The sequence below is a fragment of the Homarus americanus genome, unplaced genomic scaffold, assembly GCF_018991925.1.
Source record: "Homarus americanus isolate GMGI-L3 unplaced genomic scaffold, GMGI_Hamer_2.0 scaffold48406, whole genome shotgun sequence".
Taxonomy (NCBI): Eukaryota; Metazoa; Arthropoda; class Malacostraca; order Decapoda; family Nephropidae; genus Homarus; species Homarus americanus.
The window spans coordinates 1,363,595-1,380,478 of NW_024753828.1; the positions used below are offsets into that span (position 1 = coordinate 1,363,595).

A 16,884-nucleotide genomic window follows, 5' to 3' on the forward strand; every position below is an offset into this window, starting at 1 on the left:
TGGAGTTTGGGGGTCGGGCCGGTTTCTATTGGAATTAATCCCATATGTTCTGTTGTTCACTTTACGCGGATTTCACTTAACGCGGATTTCACTTAACGCGGGACCCTCTGGGTTCTATTGACCGCGTTAAGTGGGGTACAACTGTATATATATATATATATATATATATATATATATATATATATATATATATATATATATATATATACAGTCATGTGCCGGTTAACGTCCTAGATACGTTCTTGGAAACGTGACGTTAACCGAAATGGACATTGTCCGATCATCACAAACTTTATATTTATACTAACTTGTATGTGGAATACTATATAATTACATATACACTTTTACTCTTAAATCACTACTGTAATGTGATACAGGTGATTAATTTTTATCTCTTGTGCAAAATACATGACGTTTATATTAAAATTATTCACTGTTTTACAAGGATTCCAGCAACGCCAAGCAGATGAGGGAGAGAGAGGGTGGGAGCGAGCGAGGGGGCGTGGGGGGAGGGGAGGTAGTACGTTTGACAGTTGGCACAGGCCCAGGTCTAACGCGTGTATATTTATCAGTTCTTAGGTGACTAAGCTTCTCTCTTATAAAAAGCCAGTGAAATGACCTGGGTGAATATAATTAACATAGCTGGGATTCTTGTAACATACTGATTAATTTGAATATAAACATGCTATAATTTGCACTAGACAAAACAATTTTAGTACCGTAATCAAATTAGTACATGTGCACTTCAGCTTTGCACTAAGAAATCTATGTAAATCTACCCAAAAATACAATTGAAAAACTTTTTTATAAAATGTACTACAGTACTGTACACTAATGTACAATAATTTTTATCTCTTGCGCAAAATACATGACGTTTGTATTCAAATTATTGGCTGTCTTACAAGGATTCCAGCAATGCAAATTATAATCTCCTAACTTTAGTCTGAGAAGAGTTATTATTGTATTTCATTTAACGCGTCAATAGAACTCCAGAGGTCCTGTGGTTAAGTGAAATCATGTTAACTGAACAACAGAACATATGGGATTAATTCCAATAGAAACTGGCCCATCCCCAAACTCCACTTTTTCCCACACAATACCTATGTTCTAGTAAAAATAACATCTTAATTTTATGATGGTACATGCACACAATTAATACTTAAGAGAAATAGAGAAATACAGTCGCCAAGTTAATGTCCATTCAAATAATGGACTCGACTCCCTCCCCCTCTTCTCACAGTACACTGCTGGCTCTTCCCTCTGAGAAATTTTGGGGGGAAAACCAGGTTTAGTAATAAATAATTCCTCAAACTAAAATTAGGATAATATAATTGACATTGCTGGATTCCTTGTAAGACCAGGAATATTTTGAATATAAATGTCATATATTTTGCACAAAGATAACATATTTACTCAGAATAAACTTTACATCTAAAATTTGTATGTCTAATGCAAAATCTATGATGTTTATATTCAAAATGATCACCAAATTGTAAGAATTACAGCAATGTAAATTATATTCTGGCCGGGTAATTTGTATGAATTTTATGAGCTAAAACAAATATCTTCAGTTAATAAAAAAAAAATATTCTTTCATCAGGAATAGATGGCTCTGGCCTGTCCTCCCTCCCCCCAGCACTCTTACCAATTGCCTCACCAGATGTGGGGAAACCAGAATACTTACTCTTTAGTAATAAATAATACCTCAGACCAAAGTTAGGATAATATAATTGACATTGCTGGATTCCTTGTAAGACCAGGAATATTTTGAATATAAATGTCATATATTTTGCACAAAAGATAACATATTTAATCAGAGTAAACATTAGATCTAAAATTTGTATGTCTAATGCAAAATCTATGATGTATATATTCAAAATGATCATCAAATTGTAAGAATTCCAGCAATGTAAATTATATTCTGGCCGGGTAATTTGTATGAATTTTATGAGCTAAACAAATATCTTCAGTTTATAAAAAAAAAAAAATATTCTTCAGAGGGTAACAGATGGTCGGTCGGTCCCTCCCTCCCCCCCACCCCCCACCAACCGTCCCAAGGAGATGTGTGGGAAAACCAGAATATTTACCTTTTTTGTATTAAATAATACCTCAAACTAAAGTTAGGATAATATAATTGACATTGCTGGATTCCTTGTAAGCCCAGGAATATTTTGAATACAAATGTCATATATTTTGCACAAAAGATAACATATTTACTCAGAATAAACTTTATATCTAAAATTTGTATGTCTAATGCAAAATCTATGATGTTTATATTCAAAATGATCATCAAATTGTAAGAATTCCAGCAATGTAAATTATATTCTGGCTGGGTAATTTGTATGAATTTTATGAGCTAAAACAGGCAGTCAGGCAGGGTGGCGGGTGGGGGGGTGGGGCGAATCTAAAAATAGCTCTCGAGCCGGACACTCACCGCGTATACTGGCGTATACTGGAAAAAACCCGCGTTAAGTGAAAGTTCAGCTCTGGCGAGGCACCGCGTATACGGTAAAACGCGCTATGAAAAACCAAGAAGTGAGTAATACCTTCGTACCTAAAATTCAGTGGTTTTTCCCCAAACATTTCTCAGAGAGGGAAGAGCTAGGAGGTGAGAAGAGTGGAGGGAAGGTTCATTATTTGAATGGACATTAACTTGGCGACTGTATTTCTATTTCTCTTAAGAGACATCAGTGCATGTACCATCATAAAATTAAGATGTTATTTTTACTAGAACATAGGTATTGTGTCGGAAAAAGTGGAGTTTGGGGGTCAGCCCGGTCTCTATTTCATTTAATCCCATATGTTATGTTGTTCACTTTACGCGTTTCTCGCTTTACGCGGGCCTCCGTGGGTTCAATTGACCGCGTAAAGTGAGGGTTCACTGTATTATGTTAAAACAAACATTGATAAATCAACACAGCTAAAATTGTTGAAATGGTCTGTTTACTAGCGATCAGCTGATGGGAAGAAGGGGGGGGGGGGTGAGGTGATATGTTTGACAGTTGATGTCAAGGTCTAGTGCTTATTTATTGATCTGTCCTTAAGAGTGACTAAGTTTTTCTCTTAAAACATGTCACTGAACTGAAATGTTCTAATTAATTTTATTACAAAGGGCTAAAATCTTTATCTCTTGTGCAAAATATATGCCGTTTATATTCAAATTATTCGCTGCCTTCCAAGGATTCTAGCAATGCAAAATATATTCTCCTAACTTTAGACTGTGATATTATATAAGATAAAAGCTTTAAGTTTATAACCACCCAACCCTGGCTGGGAAGAGGGTGGGGGGGGGGTGACAGTAACACGTTTGACAGTTGGGGCCGAAGGTCTAGTGAAGTATTTATTTGTTTATTTATGTCCTTTAGCTTGAATTTTTGTTTTTTGTTTATAAAATGTCACAAAAGTGACCGGGGAGAATATAATTTACATTGCTGAAATTCTTATAAGATATTGATTAATTTGAACATAAACATGCTATAGTTTGCACAAGACAAATATTTTAGTAATCATTTAGTCCATTATTTTGAGTACATGTACAGTACAGCTTTGCCCTTAGCACAGTGTAGCATGTCCAGAGAAACATTAGGTGTGAATTTTAAAATATGATGCACCAGATTGACTCGCGCAAAATAGGAAAGATTCGCTTTAAATTAAAACATTGTCCTTAATTGTGGGTGTTGCTTTAAATCAATAATCTTAAATTGAATTGCTTTAAATCGACGTTCTACTGCATATGAAGGGTACATGTACTAACAAGCACAGAGTATTACAGTAATGTATCCGTACTAATTAATGAAAAACAAACATTATAATATCATGAATGAGTCCGTATTTTAGACAAACAGTGAGGGGACCCTTTGGTGGAGGGGGGTGGCGCGGTCACTTTTACCCCCCACAGCAAAAGGAGGAGAGATTAACGCTTATACAATGTCACAGACTTGACTTACGAGAATATAATTTGCATTGCTGGAATTATTGTAAGATAGCGATTAATTTGAGTATAAACATCCCTTATTTTGCACCATACATAATAATTTTAGTAATTCACTTAGTACATTTGAGTACAGGTTGTGATAATTTACATTGTTGCAGTTTCAAAGCTTCGTGACATCACTAATGTATAATGTGTCTCCATAGGCCCTGGTTTATTCACTGATCAGTTGTCTAAGTGCAAATGTAGCCCTGTCGAGCTATCATGTATCAATTAATTTTAAAATAGAAATTATAATGTAAAATGTGATAAGAAAATGGTTTAGTAGTGTTGTGTAAGTGTCTTAGCATGTCACCTCACCACCTGACTCCTGAACAAACTCTTCATCACCTTCTTCAAATCCTACAATGTGCTTGGCAAAAAAAAAAAAAAACACACACACACACACATGGGAATTAAGACAACAAACATCCAGTGACTGCATGGAGGTGAATTAAAAGATCAGCTGTTGAGGAGCTTGTCGCTTGGCAACACTGGTGCTTGTTACACTCCTCTCAACCCTACCTCTCTAATCACTCACACCTTTCTGCTTTCTCACTCCATATTTTAAAATGTTATGTAATGTAATGTTGAAGGGACACAACTTTGTTCATTTATACTTATACTTATCACAATCTCCCTAAAAATACTTTAGGTTTTGTGTTTATTCAAAACACCTTCAGGTCATGAGACCCACTAAGCCCCCACCCAAGAAAGGGTGACCTGACATTCCATCAGAAGGTCAGTAATATGAGACCACTAATACCTCACACTACCTCCACCTGATATTGAGTCAGGTCAGGTCCCCCCAAAAATACTTTAACTCTCATCTTTATTTAAGATATTTTCAGAAAATTCTCTCGATCTTCAACCTTGGAAAATTTGTTCCTGAAGCCATAAATTTTTTGAAAATTCCCGCTTGGGGAATGATCTTCCGAGCAAATTTAAATTCTGGCCACTGGAGTGTTCCGGGTTTGAAGGATTCCGGCTAACAGAGATATTACTGTAGTAGAATAACATATTGTGCATGGCTGAACATATAGATCTTCTTTATATCTGGCTTTCATTATTTGCTGAGTTATCTATATAAATATTTGGAGGAAAATATGGTAAGTTAGGAAAAAATTCATGCACTCAAAACAAAAGCAATATTCAGAAATATTTATAAATCACATTCAAGAGGAGTAAATTACCTATAGTTCACATGAATTTCAACATCATCTAGCAGGTTATGGAGAAATAGGATTTTGAAAATTGATAATAATATAAGAGAAAAATTTGGTATCAGGGACTAGGGAGAACTGATTCAGAGGTATACCAACAATATATCTGGTGTCCATAATTGCTGACAGGAAACTGATATTGATTGATCAATTCTAAACGAATTTCATGCTTCAGCCTGACGCTCCCCTTAAGCTGGTTACCCAAAGTCATTCTAGAGTAAAGGGCTGGCGAGTACAGTACAATATAGCAATTTTAACATATGTTAAATGGCATCGCTTGTGCGGATGTGTACCAGTATGATATTCCCGCTCAAAATGAGACACCACAGTACACTGGGTGTGGGACCAACTTAAAACACTCACAGCAGTTTAGCAAACATCCCAGTTAATGAGAAAACTCAAGTCTGTTATTTTAGAAGAACTTTGTACAGCCTGAGGGAAAAAGATATCAGGTATGATTCTGGATAGTAAACTGTACAGCATTTAGGAATAAAATTTGGCTACATGAGTTTTGTTATCTTCTTGTAGCCTGGTCAGACTTACAGTACATCCAACCTTGTAAAGTATATAATATGTTGTCCAGGTAAACTACACACACTATCTCAGTGTGTGAGGCAACCCCCAGTTTGTACTAAGTTGTATGAATGACAGCAATCAGATCAGAGTATTTTCATTACTTTGCTAATGAACTCTTGACTTATGTGTGTCCTCAACAGTCATTTTGGATAAATTCATCATCAATGGTTTATAACCATTTTCCAAGCTGCAATAATTACCCGATGGCAACTCTTTAAGCTGCATCATCTCCACAGCTTCTTTTGTCAGGTCCTTATCTCTGATGTCATTTCCTCCAACCTCTCCTCATGTTTCTCTTGGCCTACCCCCTGACTTTTCTCCACATCACATTTAGATATAGTGTATGCACTTCTTGACCTACATTCTCTCCACAAGCTTGAATCATCTCAGTCTACCTCTACACACAACTTTGCCAACAATGGCAATACCCAGCTGCCCTCTTAGCTTTGAACAAGGTTTCATATCTTTCAGTATCACATTACACAGACACTTCACTCCAGTCTGTGTATGACACCATCTTTAACTGCTCATGTTTCACTGTCATACAACATGACACTTCTCATACCAGCTGCATACATCTTTCCTTTCATGAGGAGGGAAGGTCCTCTTGCTGTAAATAATGGCAGCAGTTCCCTAAACTTCATCCAGCTGGCTTCAGCAGTGATCATGTCACCCAGGTAACAGAATTCATCAGCACATCCAGGGTTATATCCCTAGAGTTGAGTTTCCACAGGACTGTTGAGGCCACATGGGCATACTTAAGTCTTGAGTACTGTACCTCGCTCCAGCCAGTGGATAAGGTGTGGTTACCAACTCAAGGGATCATAACTAAAAACAGTTTTACATAATTCATGGGGAGGATAAACATGGTGTTAAGGACCTCTGGAAAGAGTTTCACATCAAGGGTGCTGTTGTTTGAAAATTGTACTGGTGGCAAGTGAGGTTACTGGTGCTACTGACTGAGGTATGAGACACTCACACTTATTCCAACTCAAATATTTATTCAAGCAGATGATTCTCACCTGTAAAGGATGGCAGGCCATTAATGGTCCACTCAGTTCTGCTCCATGGATAACAAGTTTTGTGCCAATCTCTACCTTGCCATCATGTATTAACTCTGCCATTGCATTGTCAACAACACCACCTGAAAGGGAAATATGTGATCATAACTCTGCTAGTACAGTAGGGTCGGGATATATAGCGACTTTATATAACGAGTTTTTTATATCGCGGTTACCAAAATTATCGTCATTTTCCTATATACTGCATAGCTATAATTTTTTTATTTCGCGAGGAAAATTGGTCAGAAAACATTTCAAATTTATCACTACTACCAAAATTATAGAAATTTTCCAATATATAGAGATAAATTTATTTACAGTAGACTCACAACTTACGTGGGGTTATGTTCTTGGGATCTCACATAAAGCCAAAACCGTTTAAAGTCAGAAACACTCCTGAAAATCCCCTAAATAGCCCCCAAATGTGAGTTTATTTATTTTTTCTCTTGTGCAAAATATATGATGTCTATATTCAAATTATTCTCTGTCTTGCAAGGATTCCAGCAATGCAATTTATATTCTGCTAACTCTAGTCTGTGACATTTTATAAGATAAAAACTTTAAGCCTAAAACCATTTTCAATCTTGCCAAAAGTAAAGGGGGAGTTGATGTATTATGACAGCTGGCCCAGCCGCCAGACAAGGTTACCTAATGGTATTTATTTATCTGTCATATAGGGGGAGTTTACGTTTTTCTTTTATTAAATGTCAGTGAATTGACTTAAGAGAATATAATTAACATTGCTGGAATTCTTGTAAGATAGTGATTAATTTGAATATAAACATGCTATAGTTCACAATAGACATAATTTTTTTTGGACTATTATATATCGCAATTTAGAATATAGCTAACATCCTTGGACCCTATCTCGTGATATATCCTGACCCTAGTGTATCTGTATCACAGTAAAAGTGTAATTCACATTATAGAAAAGCAAAGCCACAGTTGTTTACCACAGAGCAAGAGATTGAGGCATGGGTAAAGTTTCCAGCTAGCATGCACTGATTGGGTGAGAGCAATGTCACCAAAATGTGAAGAAATCATTAGCCAACACCTCCAATTTATATCTTCCTTACCAGAGCTCACAGACTTTTACCCAAATCTAGGCAATTTTTCTCAGGCCTCATCTACACAACTTTATAGTGACATATGGGCTAAGTAAGCCTCATATATGCATGTATTAGACCCTGTCAAACAGACAGAATACTTATATAAATGTGGGTTATATACATTAGGTTTATATAATTAGTGTACATCATCCACGGTAACTAGCCTATGAGATGTGGAGTGGTCATCAACTGGACATGTGACAGAGTATTTCCACTGAGCGCTCACACCTTGACTGCAGAGTCAAAAATTAAGAAGCCAGCTTCTTGCCAGTCCGACTCCTGTCTCTGATCCACGCAAGACATGTGTTCAAAGAAGCTACTTATACATAAGCTTCGTCCCTTAATAACGCTCACAGCTCATAGCGTTAATTACGGTGATATCCCGGTTATTGTGCAATAGTTTATTTTCTTAATAAATGGACAAAAGACCATAAACATTTATGAATGTTACTTACAGTGCATCTTATACTGACTCAACAGACTTTTTTTATCAGTGATTACAACAGGTAAATGGAAGCTATAACATGCATGTACAGTATTCATGCACACTGCCAATAAAACTTCTGAAATTACACAATAAACCTATATTTTCTTCAGTTCATACAGTACATACCAAGGCTGTACCATCCATCTGTGAGCTCCAGAATACATGTCTGCTTACAGCGACTTTGTGACCTCTCAGTGGCTGGGACAGAGGCATCTTGCTGGTTAGTCTGTAAATGAAGTTCACTTTAATGTTTTAATTTTTATTCAACACCAGACCACAGCAACATAGGATTTATAATACAGTATGACGCTACAGTATACTGTATCAATCAGTGATGTAGTCCAGACCACTGAGTCCAAGACCAAGACCTTTACAAGTTGAGACTAAGTCCATGACTAATTTTGCACATATGAATCACTTAAGATAAGTGCTCCAGTTAGTGTCATGATGCTTCAACTTTTTAGATACCATGGGGAGGGAGGGAGGGAGGGGGGGGGGCACACTCACTCTTCAGATTGGAGAACACTTCTGGATAGCTTTTGTATAAAAAGACATGCTTCCTTATTATTCAGTCAGATAGCAGTACAGGAGGTCCTCATTATCCGAGGCTAATAGGGGTCGGAAAATTACCGCTTAAAGCAGGGTATTTCTGGCCATAAGAAATAATGGGAAGAAGGTTTGATTGGGACCATAAGATACTAAATGACACTCAAAAGGATTATTCTTATAACTATTATCATTTATACTCAGGAATCTGAAGAGCATGTGAGATGTCTATCACAAGGTCACCACTTTTCATCCCACAAAAAAATCTAATTTCACGTCCGGTCCATAGCTGCTACGTTTCCTATTAGGGACGACACCTAATTTAGCACTAGTGTATGAATACAATTTAAATTCAAGACTAAATCAATAACAATGACTTTTCAAGAATGTACACAAAAAACAATAGAAAACCATAGAGGTTAGGCATTGTTGACAGTGGGCAAATGACTGAGAACGAGTGTGCAGCGTGGGTATGGGGGATGAGCGTCGGAATAGTAGGAGATTTGAATCATTATCTGATGAGGCTTCTGAGCTCCAAGGATATTATTCCTCGTAAGTCCTGAGACTTTTTATGTAGAGTCCAGCAATAATTTGGCCTCATAAATGCAAAACCATGGATATCAATGACTTGGAAACGAGGACCCATTGTACACCATGGTGTGCAGAAGCTGCCTGATTGACAGCCTGGCTCAACTGTGTGACATCACCCAAATGGTTTGAGTGTGGAAGGAGCTATTTTTTGTACATAAAATAAGTGCTATTGTATTTTATGACATGCTATACGTGTGTATATCAATTTTATTGTTTATCATTGCAAATTTTGTTAACAATGAGGTTATTGTACTACTGGTGGCAGATACCTGAATAATTAACTTCAGTTGTATTCGGATTGTTTGACTAAATTAAAATTTTTACTGAACAGGACCAAAGGGGACTAAGTTCAGATACCTGGAAGATTCAGATAGTTGGAATTGCAATGAAGATTAAATAAAAACCACTACAATAGATTTACCATTACAGTGGAGACGTTCTGCATACAGTGGCTGGCCTGACTTGAATGGGGGAGGTTGTTGGGTGTTACTGGGTTAGTAATGCAGGATTCAAATTTTACCAGGGGGTGCTGAATATTAATTCTGGATTCCTAGATACTCTGTAGTGCAATGTATAGCCCTTTATATCCAAAATATTGGGGTGCTACAGCAACCTCCTTTCCTGGGTCCATGTAATGGGTGGAGTGAGGGGGAGTACGGTGCAGCACACAGAGAACTGACTAACCTCAGAGTGTGTGCGGGAGATGTGCATCTGCTAACAGTCGGTCAAATAATTTCTAACAACCTCGCGGATTCCTGAATTTCGATCACGAATCTTGAATAATGTGTCACTAATAATTTTTCCTGAAATTGTGAATTCACAAATATGGGGGGGATGCGTGTATATAATTAATTTTTTATTTTATTTATTTTTTACTTTGTTACATGCACACACAATCTTCATACAAAATGTGCCAAAAAAAAAAATAATAATTATCATACGGTCAAAAACATAAAGGAATTAATCATCATGTGTGTAGAAGCATGCACTGAGGATGGGAGGAAGAGAGTAACAGCTGGTGTTTCCTCACCATCTCCTGATAAATGGCAACACAGTATTTTTCTTATAATTATTAGTATTATTACTATTTTTATTTATTTCTCATATTTACTGGCTCAGTACAGTATTTTATTTGAAAGAATAAGTTTTCCCACACGCAAACCTCCCACACACCCCGCCCACAATCCAGTTCAGGCAGTCATCCAGCCGGCACACAGACATGTGGCTGCCACCATGGTGGGTGTGTATGTCGTGATGTAACATCACACATTTAAAGCCCAGTAACCCACCTCCTCATAACACATTTACTCCCCACATATCTCTTTATCATTCTTATTTTATAGCTGTATATTATACTTGATTTATTTCTAAGCCATATTAGAGTACAGTATTGTAATGATTTTTCCAAATTTTTTATATAGTAGAACGTCGATTTAAAGCGACTCAATTTAAGATTATTGATTTAAAGCAAAACCCTCAATTAAGGACAAGGTTTTAATTTAAAGCGAATCTTTCCGATTTTGCGCGAGTCAATCTGGCACATAATATTTAAAATTTTGCGCCTAATGTTTCTCTGGGCACGCTACACTGTCCTCAGGGCAAAGCTGTACTGTACATGTACTCAAAATAATGTACTAAATGATAACTAAAATTTTTGTCTAGTGCAAACTATAGCATGTTTATATTCAAATTAATCACTATCTTATAAGAATTCCAGCAATGTAAATTATATTCTCCCCAGTCACTTCTGTGACATTTTATAAGCAAAAAACTTAAACTAAATCTAAAGGACATAAATAAACAAATAAATATGCCAACTGTCAAATATGTCACTGTCACTTCCCTCCCCTCATCTTCCCAGCCAGGGTTTGGTGTTTTAGGCTTAAAGTTTTTATCATACTGTATATAATGTCACAGACTAAAGTTAGGAGAATATAATTTATATTGCACGAATCCTTGCAAGACAGCGAATAATTTGAACATAAATGTCATACATTTTGCACGAGAAAAATTTTTGCTCTCTGTAATAAAATTCTTAAATTAGAACTAAAATGTGTATGTCTAATGCGAGCTATAGCATGTTTATATTCAAATTAATCGGTATCTTATAAAAATTCCAGCAATGTTAATTATATTCTCCCATGTCAGTTCAGTGACATTTTAAAGATAAAAACTTAAAGTCACTCTTAAGGACTGATAAATAAATAAGCACTAGACCTTGGCATCAACTGTCAAACATATCACCTCACCTCCCACCCTCCCCCATCTTCTCAGATATTAAACAGATCAATTCGCATCCCTTAATTTTAGCCGTGTTGATTTATGAGTGTTTGTTTTTACATAATACTAAAAGAAACAATGTTTTGTTTATTCTAAGAGATGGGTTGAGGTGCATCTGGGTAGACTCTCAGTCTTTTCAGTATTTTGTGTTTCTCTCGAGTACCAAAGTAAATTTTTCCATTGAAACAACACTTCGATTTAGTGCGAATTCGGTTTAAAGCGACCTCTCTTGGAACCTATCTCGTGTGATATCGACGTTCTACTTTACAGGAATTTCATTACAAGTTACAATATATGAGGCAACTGGGCTGGCAATGTAGTTATATTATAGCCAAGGTCTTGGTTATAAACACCTCCACACACATTCACTTCTCACACATACACACCCATGCTTCTCATTTTTCTTATTTTATAGTCTTAAATTATGTTTTATTTATTTCTAAGCCACATCGTTTATATATAGTGAAATAATTGTTAAAAGAAGTCTGTTTTTTCTGAGACATATGTGCCAGGAGTCAGCTGGTATGGCCATCTTGGAGAGAGGGCACAGATGTCCTCCCACAAGGTAATATACCAAAGTTAAACAATATTTTATTATTTATTTTCATGTGTTAGGAAGTAATTTCATGTATTAGGTAGGAAATTGGAGTTGTTCTGTACTATTTATCATTAGTCAGGTAGGTTTTTGTTCGTGTTTGTGAAACAATTTTGTGTTTTTGGGTATGATATTAGAGTATTTTTGTCATTGGGGAACCGGACCCTATTTTTCCCATATGTTCCTTTATTCTTGATACGTAAATTCACCTAACCAGTGGTTTTCTGGAACCTAACCCATTCATATCTTAAGGGACACCTGTATGCAAAATGACGTACACTGGTACAATGTACAACGAGGCGCCAATATATCAGATGACCTGGACAAAACGTTCCAGAAGTAAGGAGAGCTTTGTATGGAAATGTTCGAGCAAAGACTGCTAGGATAATCGTTTCACAGTATCCTTGTCCCATGTGTCACTGCAGATATAGGTTCATGCAATATATCTGTGGAGTGAACATCATGTAATATATCTGTGGAATGAGCATCATGTAATATATCTGTGGAATGAGCATCATGTAATATATCTGTGGAATGAGCATCATGTAATATATCTGTGGAATGAGCATCATGTAATATATCTGTGGAGTGAGCATCATGTAATATATCTGTGGAGTGAGCATCATGTAATATATCTGTGGGGTGAACATTAAGTAATATATCTGTGGAGTGAACATCATGTAATATATCTGTGGAGTGAACATCATGTAATATATCAGTGGGGTGAACATCATGTAATATATCTGTGGGGTGAACATTAAGTAATATATCTGTGGAGTGAACATCATGTAATATATCTGTGGAGTGAACATTATGTAATATATCTGTGGAGTGAACATTATGTAATATATCTGTGGGGTGAACATTATGTAATATATCTGTGGAGTGAACATCATGTAATATATCTGTGGGGTGAACATCATGTAATATATCTGTGGGGTGAACATCATGTAATATATCTGTGGGGTGAACATCATGTAATATATCTGTGGGGTGAACACTTCATGTAAATATGTCTGACTAAAGAATGATTGTTTGTTATTTTTTCAAGAAATGTGCACAAGACATTATCAGGTGAATTAAATCAAAATTATTGGTTCTGGGATTATGATAAAATAATCAATCGTTTTCTCTGGAACCAAAGCATCATCTGGGACGAGCACCACTAACACCTGTATGGGTTTTGAGTATTGTCAACACAACTACTATGGTGCATTTTTTCCCAGCTGAGAAGATATGCCCCACCCACTCCTAAAGAGTTACAGCTGATTGGCTGTTGCAAATCTGTCCGATTTCATCCTGAAGTTATGATGTACAGTATTTCTAAACGAGTTTTTTCATAATCATTGGGATGACCATTTCTGACGAGAAAGACATTTATCTAAATTATATAAAGATATATACATTCATTATTTCAAACATGACCACATAGAAAATTATCAGAAATCTTATACACGAATTAACTGTTAAACTTTGGTACCAAATTTACGCTTTCGGATGACGCATTTAATATACAGTCAACCCTCACTTTACGCGGTCCCACATTCCGCGTTTCCACGTTTACACGGTGCCCTGCCAGAACCCAGGATGCTCACATTCCACGGTGGGTGTACCCCTTTACACGAGTGAAGTATAATTTTTTTATTTAGCTCATAAAATTCATACAAATTATCCGGCCAGAATATAATTTACATTGCTGGAATTCTTACAATTTGATGATCATTTTGAATATAAAGATCATAGATTTTGCATTAGACATACAAATTTTAGATATAATGTTTACTCTTGAGTAAATATGTTATCTTTTGTGCAAAATATATGACATTTATATTCAAAATATTCCTGGTCTTACAAGGAATCCAGCAATGTCAATTATATTATCCTAACTTTAATCTGAGGTATTATTTAATACTAAATGTTAAAATCTAGTTTTTTCACCCACTCTTTCTCTTGAAGGGAGGGTTGGTGGGAGGTGGGGGGGAGGGTTGGGACAGACTGACCATCTGGCTCGTTGGAAGAGGGGGGAGGCAAGGTGGGGTACTTTGATTGACAGATAGTGTCGTGAAGAATATTTTTTTTTTATTAACAAGATATTTGTTTTAGCTCATAAAATTCATACAAATTACCCGGCCAGAATATAATTTACATTGCTGGAATTCTTACAATTTGATGATCATTTTGAATATAAACATCATAGATTTTGCATTAGACATACAAATTTTAGATGTAATGTTAACTCTGAGTAAATATGTTATCTTTTGTGAAAAATATATGACATTTATATTCAAAATATTCCTGGTCTTACAAGGAATCCAGCAATGTCAATCATATTATCCTAACTTTAGTTTGAGGTATTATTTATTACTATACAGGTAGTTCTGCTATAACGCGATAATTGTGTTCTTGTAAAATATCGTGTTATAGAAAATCGCGTAATAGAAATAACAGGGCTTTTGGAGAAAATAGGGTTAGGTGCAGATTACTCCAAATCGAAAAAAAATTTCGTAGTTAGCCTAACACAAAGGATAGCACAGTCTAAATAAATGTTACATTCATATCTAATAATGAAATCATACAGTAAATGTTACACTTTACCTTGAAAAAATATGAATTTAACTTGATGGGGGAGAAGGTTAATGTTGAGGTTGAGGAGTCATGCAGACAGGATTTGACAATTGTCATCGTCATCATCAGTATCATCATCATCAGGTGCAGTTTTGGATGCATGGGAGGGAAGAAAAAAACGTCTAATTCCAGAAGTGGATGGCTGTGGTTCAGTGTCTTCAGTCTGCTTCTTGGGGGTTGACTTAAAAAAGACGTCTAATGTTTGCACTAAAGGCAACCACATCATCAGGATTTTCAGCTTTTTTCTTTAGGTCCTCATATATTGACAAGGCTTTCTCTTTAATGGTGAGGAAGTTGGTCCCAGATCGCTTTTTCGTTTGATCTTCTATCCAAACACTTAGAAGCCATTCCATCTCCTCAAGTTCCTTTGGCCGTGATCTTACACTTTTGCTAGCTCTCTTGGTTTTTCCAGCAACACAGCTTGCTTTAATCTTTGCTGCATTGGCTCTAATGGTGCGCAAAGTAGACTCCTTTATTCCCGTTGCACGCACAATATCACATGTTCTTTCCTTATTTTCAAAACGCTTGACAACATCAAGCTTGCCTTCAAGTGTTATAGCCTTTCTTTTACGATCACCACCAGAAATGCGATCACCAGAATGCTTCCCGGAGATATTCTTCTTTTCCATAGTCACAAAATTGGGGAAACAGTAAATCAGAAAGCACTGAGGACGCTTAAAAATTTCTCACGTCTAGCAAAGTGAACGTGTGGAGTAAAGAGAGCGCAGGTCTAAAACACTACGAATTTTGTTTTTCTCTCTTAGTTAAAATTTTACATTTTACATATACTGTACAGGTATACTGTATACATAAATATTACATAAATTATTTCTGCAATTGTTCACAAACAAAACACATAAATCAATTGAACATGTGATGTCAAACGTGAACTGTAAACACTGCATAACCCCGCGCCAAGCCACAGCACTGTACATACTGTACAGTACACTTTAAATGCTACGTATTTAGTTTTTCTTTTATTTAAATTTTTACAATTTACATATATATATATACCTGTATAAGTAAATTGTAATTTACATATTATTCATATTATGCTAGAGCGCCCACAAAACATGAGAAACGTTTGAGTCCCCCAGTAGAGATGTCCGTTCTCTATCCACTCCAGGATGTCCGTTTTCTTTTTGTGTACTCGCTCAGGGACTCAAGTATTTCTGTATATGACACAGGATGATAAGGGAATTTGAATTTATTTGTTTATTTATTTATATATATAATATACTGTAATATATTAAATATACTGCAAGTATTTTCTTTAATTTATATACGTGTTTCGCGACAAAGGGAGGCTACATTTATGGTGATCGTTAAGGACCAAACTCCGAATCCATGACGTGACTTCTGTTCATTATTTATATCCTAAATTTACCACTGTAGGTAGTTTCAAGAATTAATGCAGTCATTTACTGAATATTCTTTGCAAAAAAATAAATTTTAAATGAATTATTTATAGGGGATAAATATATTGATCAGTAAATATACAGATATGCATTACTGACCACCTTTCGGCTAAAAATAAACAGGCGGTCACAGTCAACTTTCCCTTTCTTGTCACTGGCAAATGGGGTGGGGGTGATGATAATAGCAGCTGTGTTTATTACGGTATGTTAGACTGGTTTATAATACATTTTTATTATTTTAATATACGTAATCTTCATTTTAATCCAGCTTCCCAAACGTAAGTTTCAGTATAAAATAATTAGTGGTACTGTAGGACCTTGTGAGTGGTTTACTATACATAAATATTACATAAATTATTTCTGCAATTCTTCACAAACAAAACACATAAATCAATATGTGATG

The 16,884-nt window shown here is 35.9% G+C and overlaps 1 protein-coding gene across 1 annotated transcript in view; it reads right to left on the reverse strand.

Moving 5' to 3' along the window:
• LOC121855480 overlaps positions 1-16,884 on the reverse strand; it is a 179,957-nt gene that overhangs the window by 100,464 nt on the left and 62,609 nt on the right. The window contains exons 6-7 of the mRNA XM_042350455.1: positions 8,553-8,652; positions 6,792-6,913 (exon numbers count right to left, since the gene is read on the reverse strand). Of these exons, the coding sequence (XP_042206389.1) occupies positions 6,792-6,913; positions 8,553-8,652 (222 nt within the window). The remainder of the gene's footprint in view (positions 1-6,791; positions 6,914-8,552; positions 8,653-16,884) is intronic.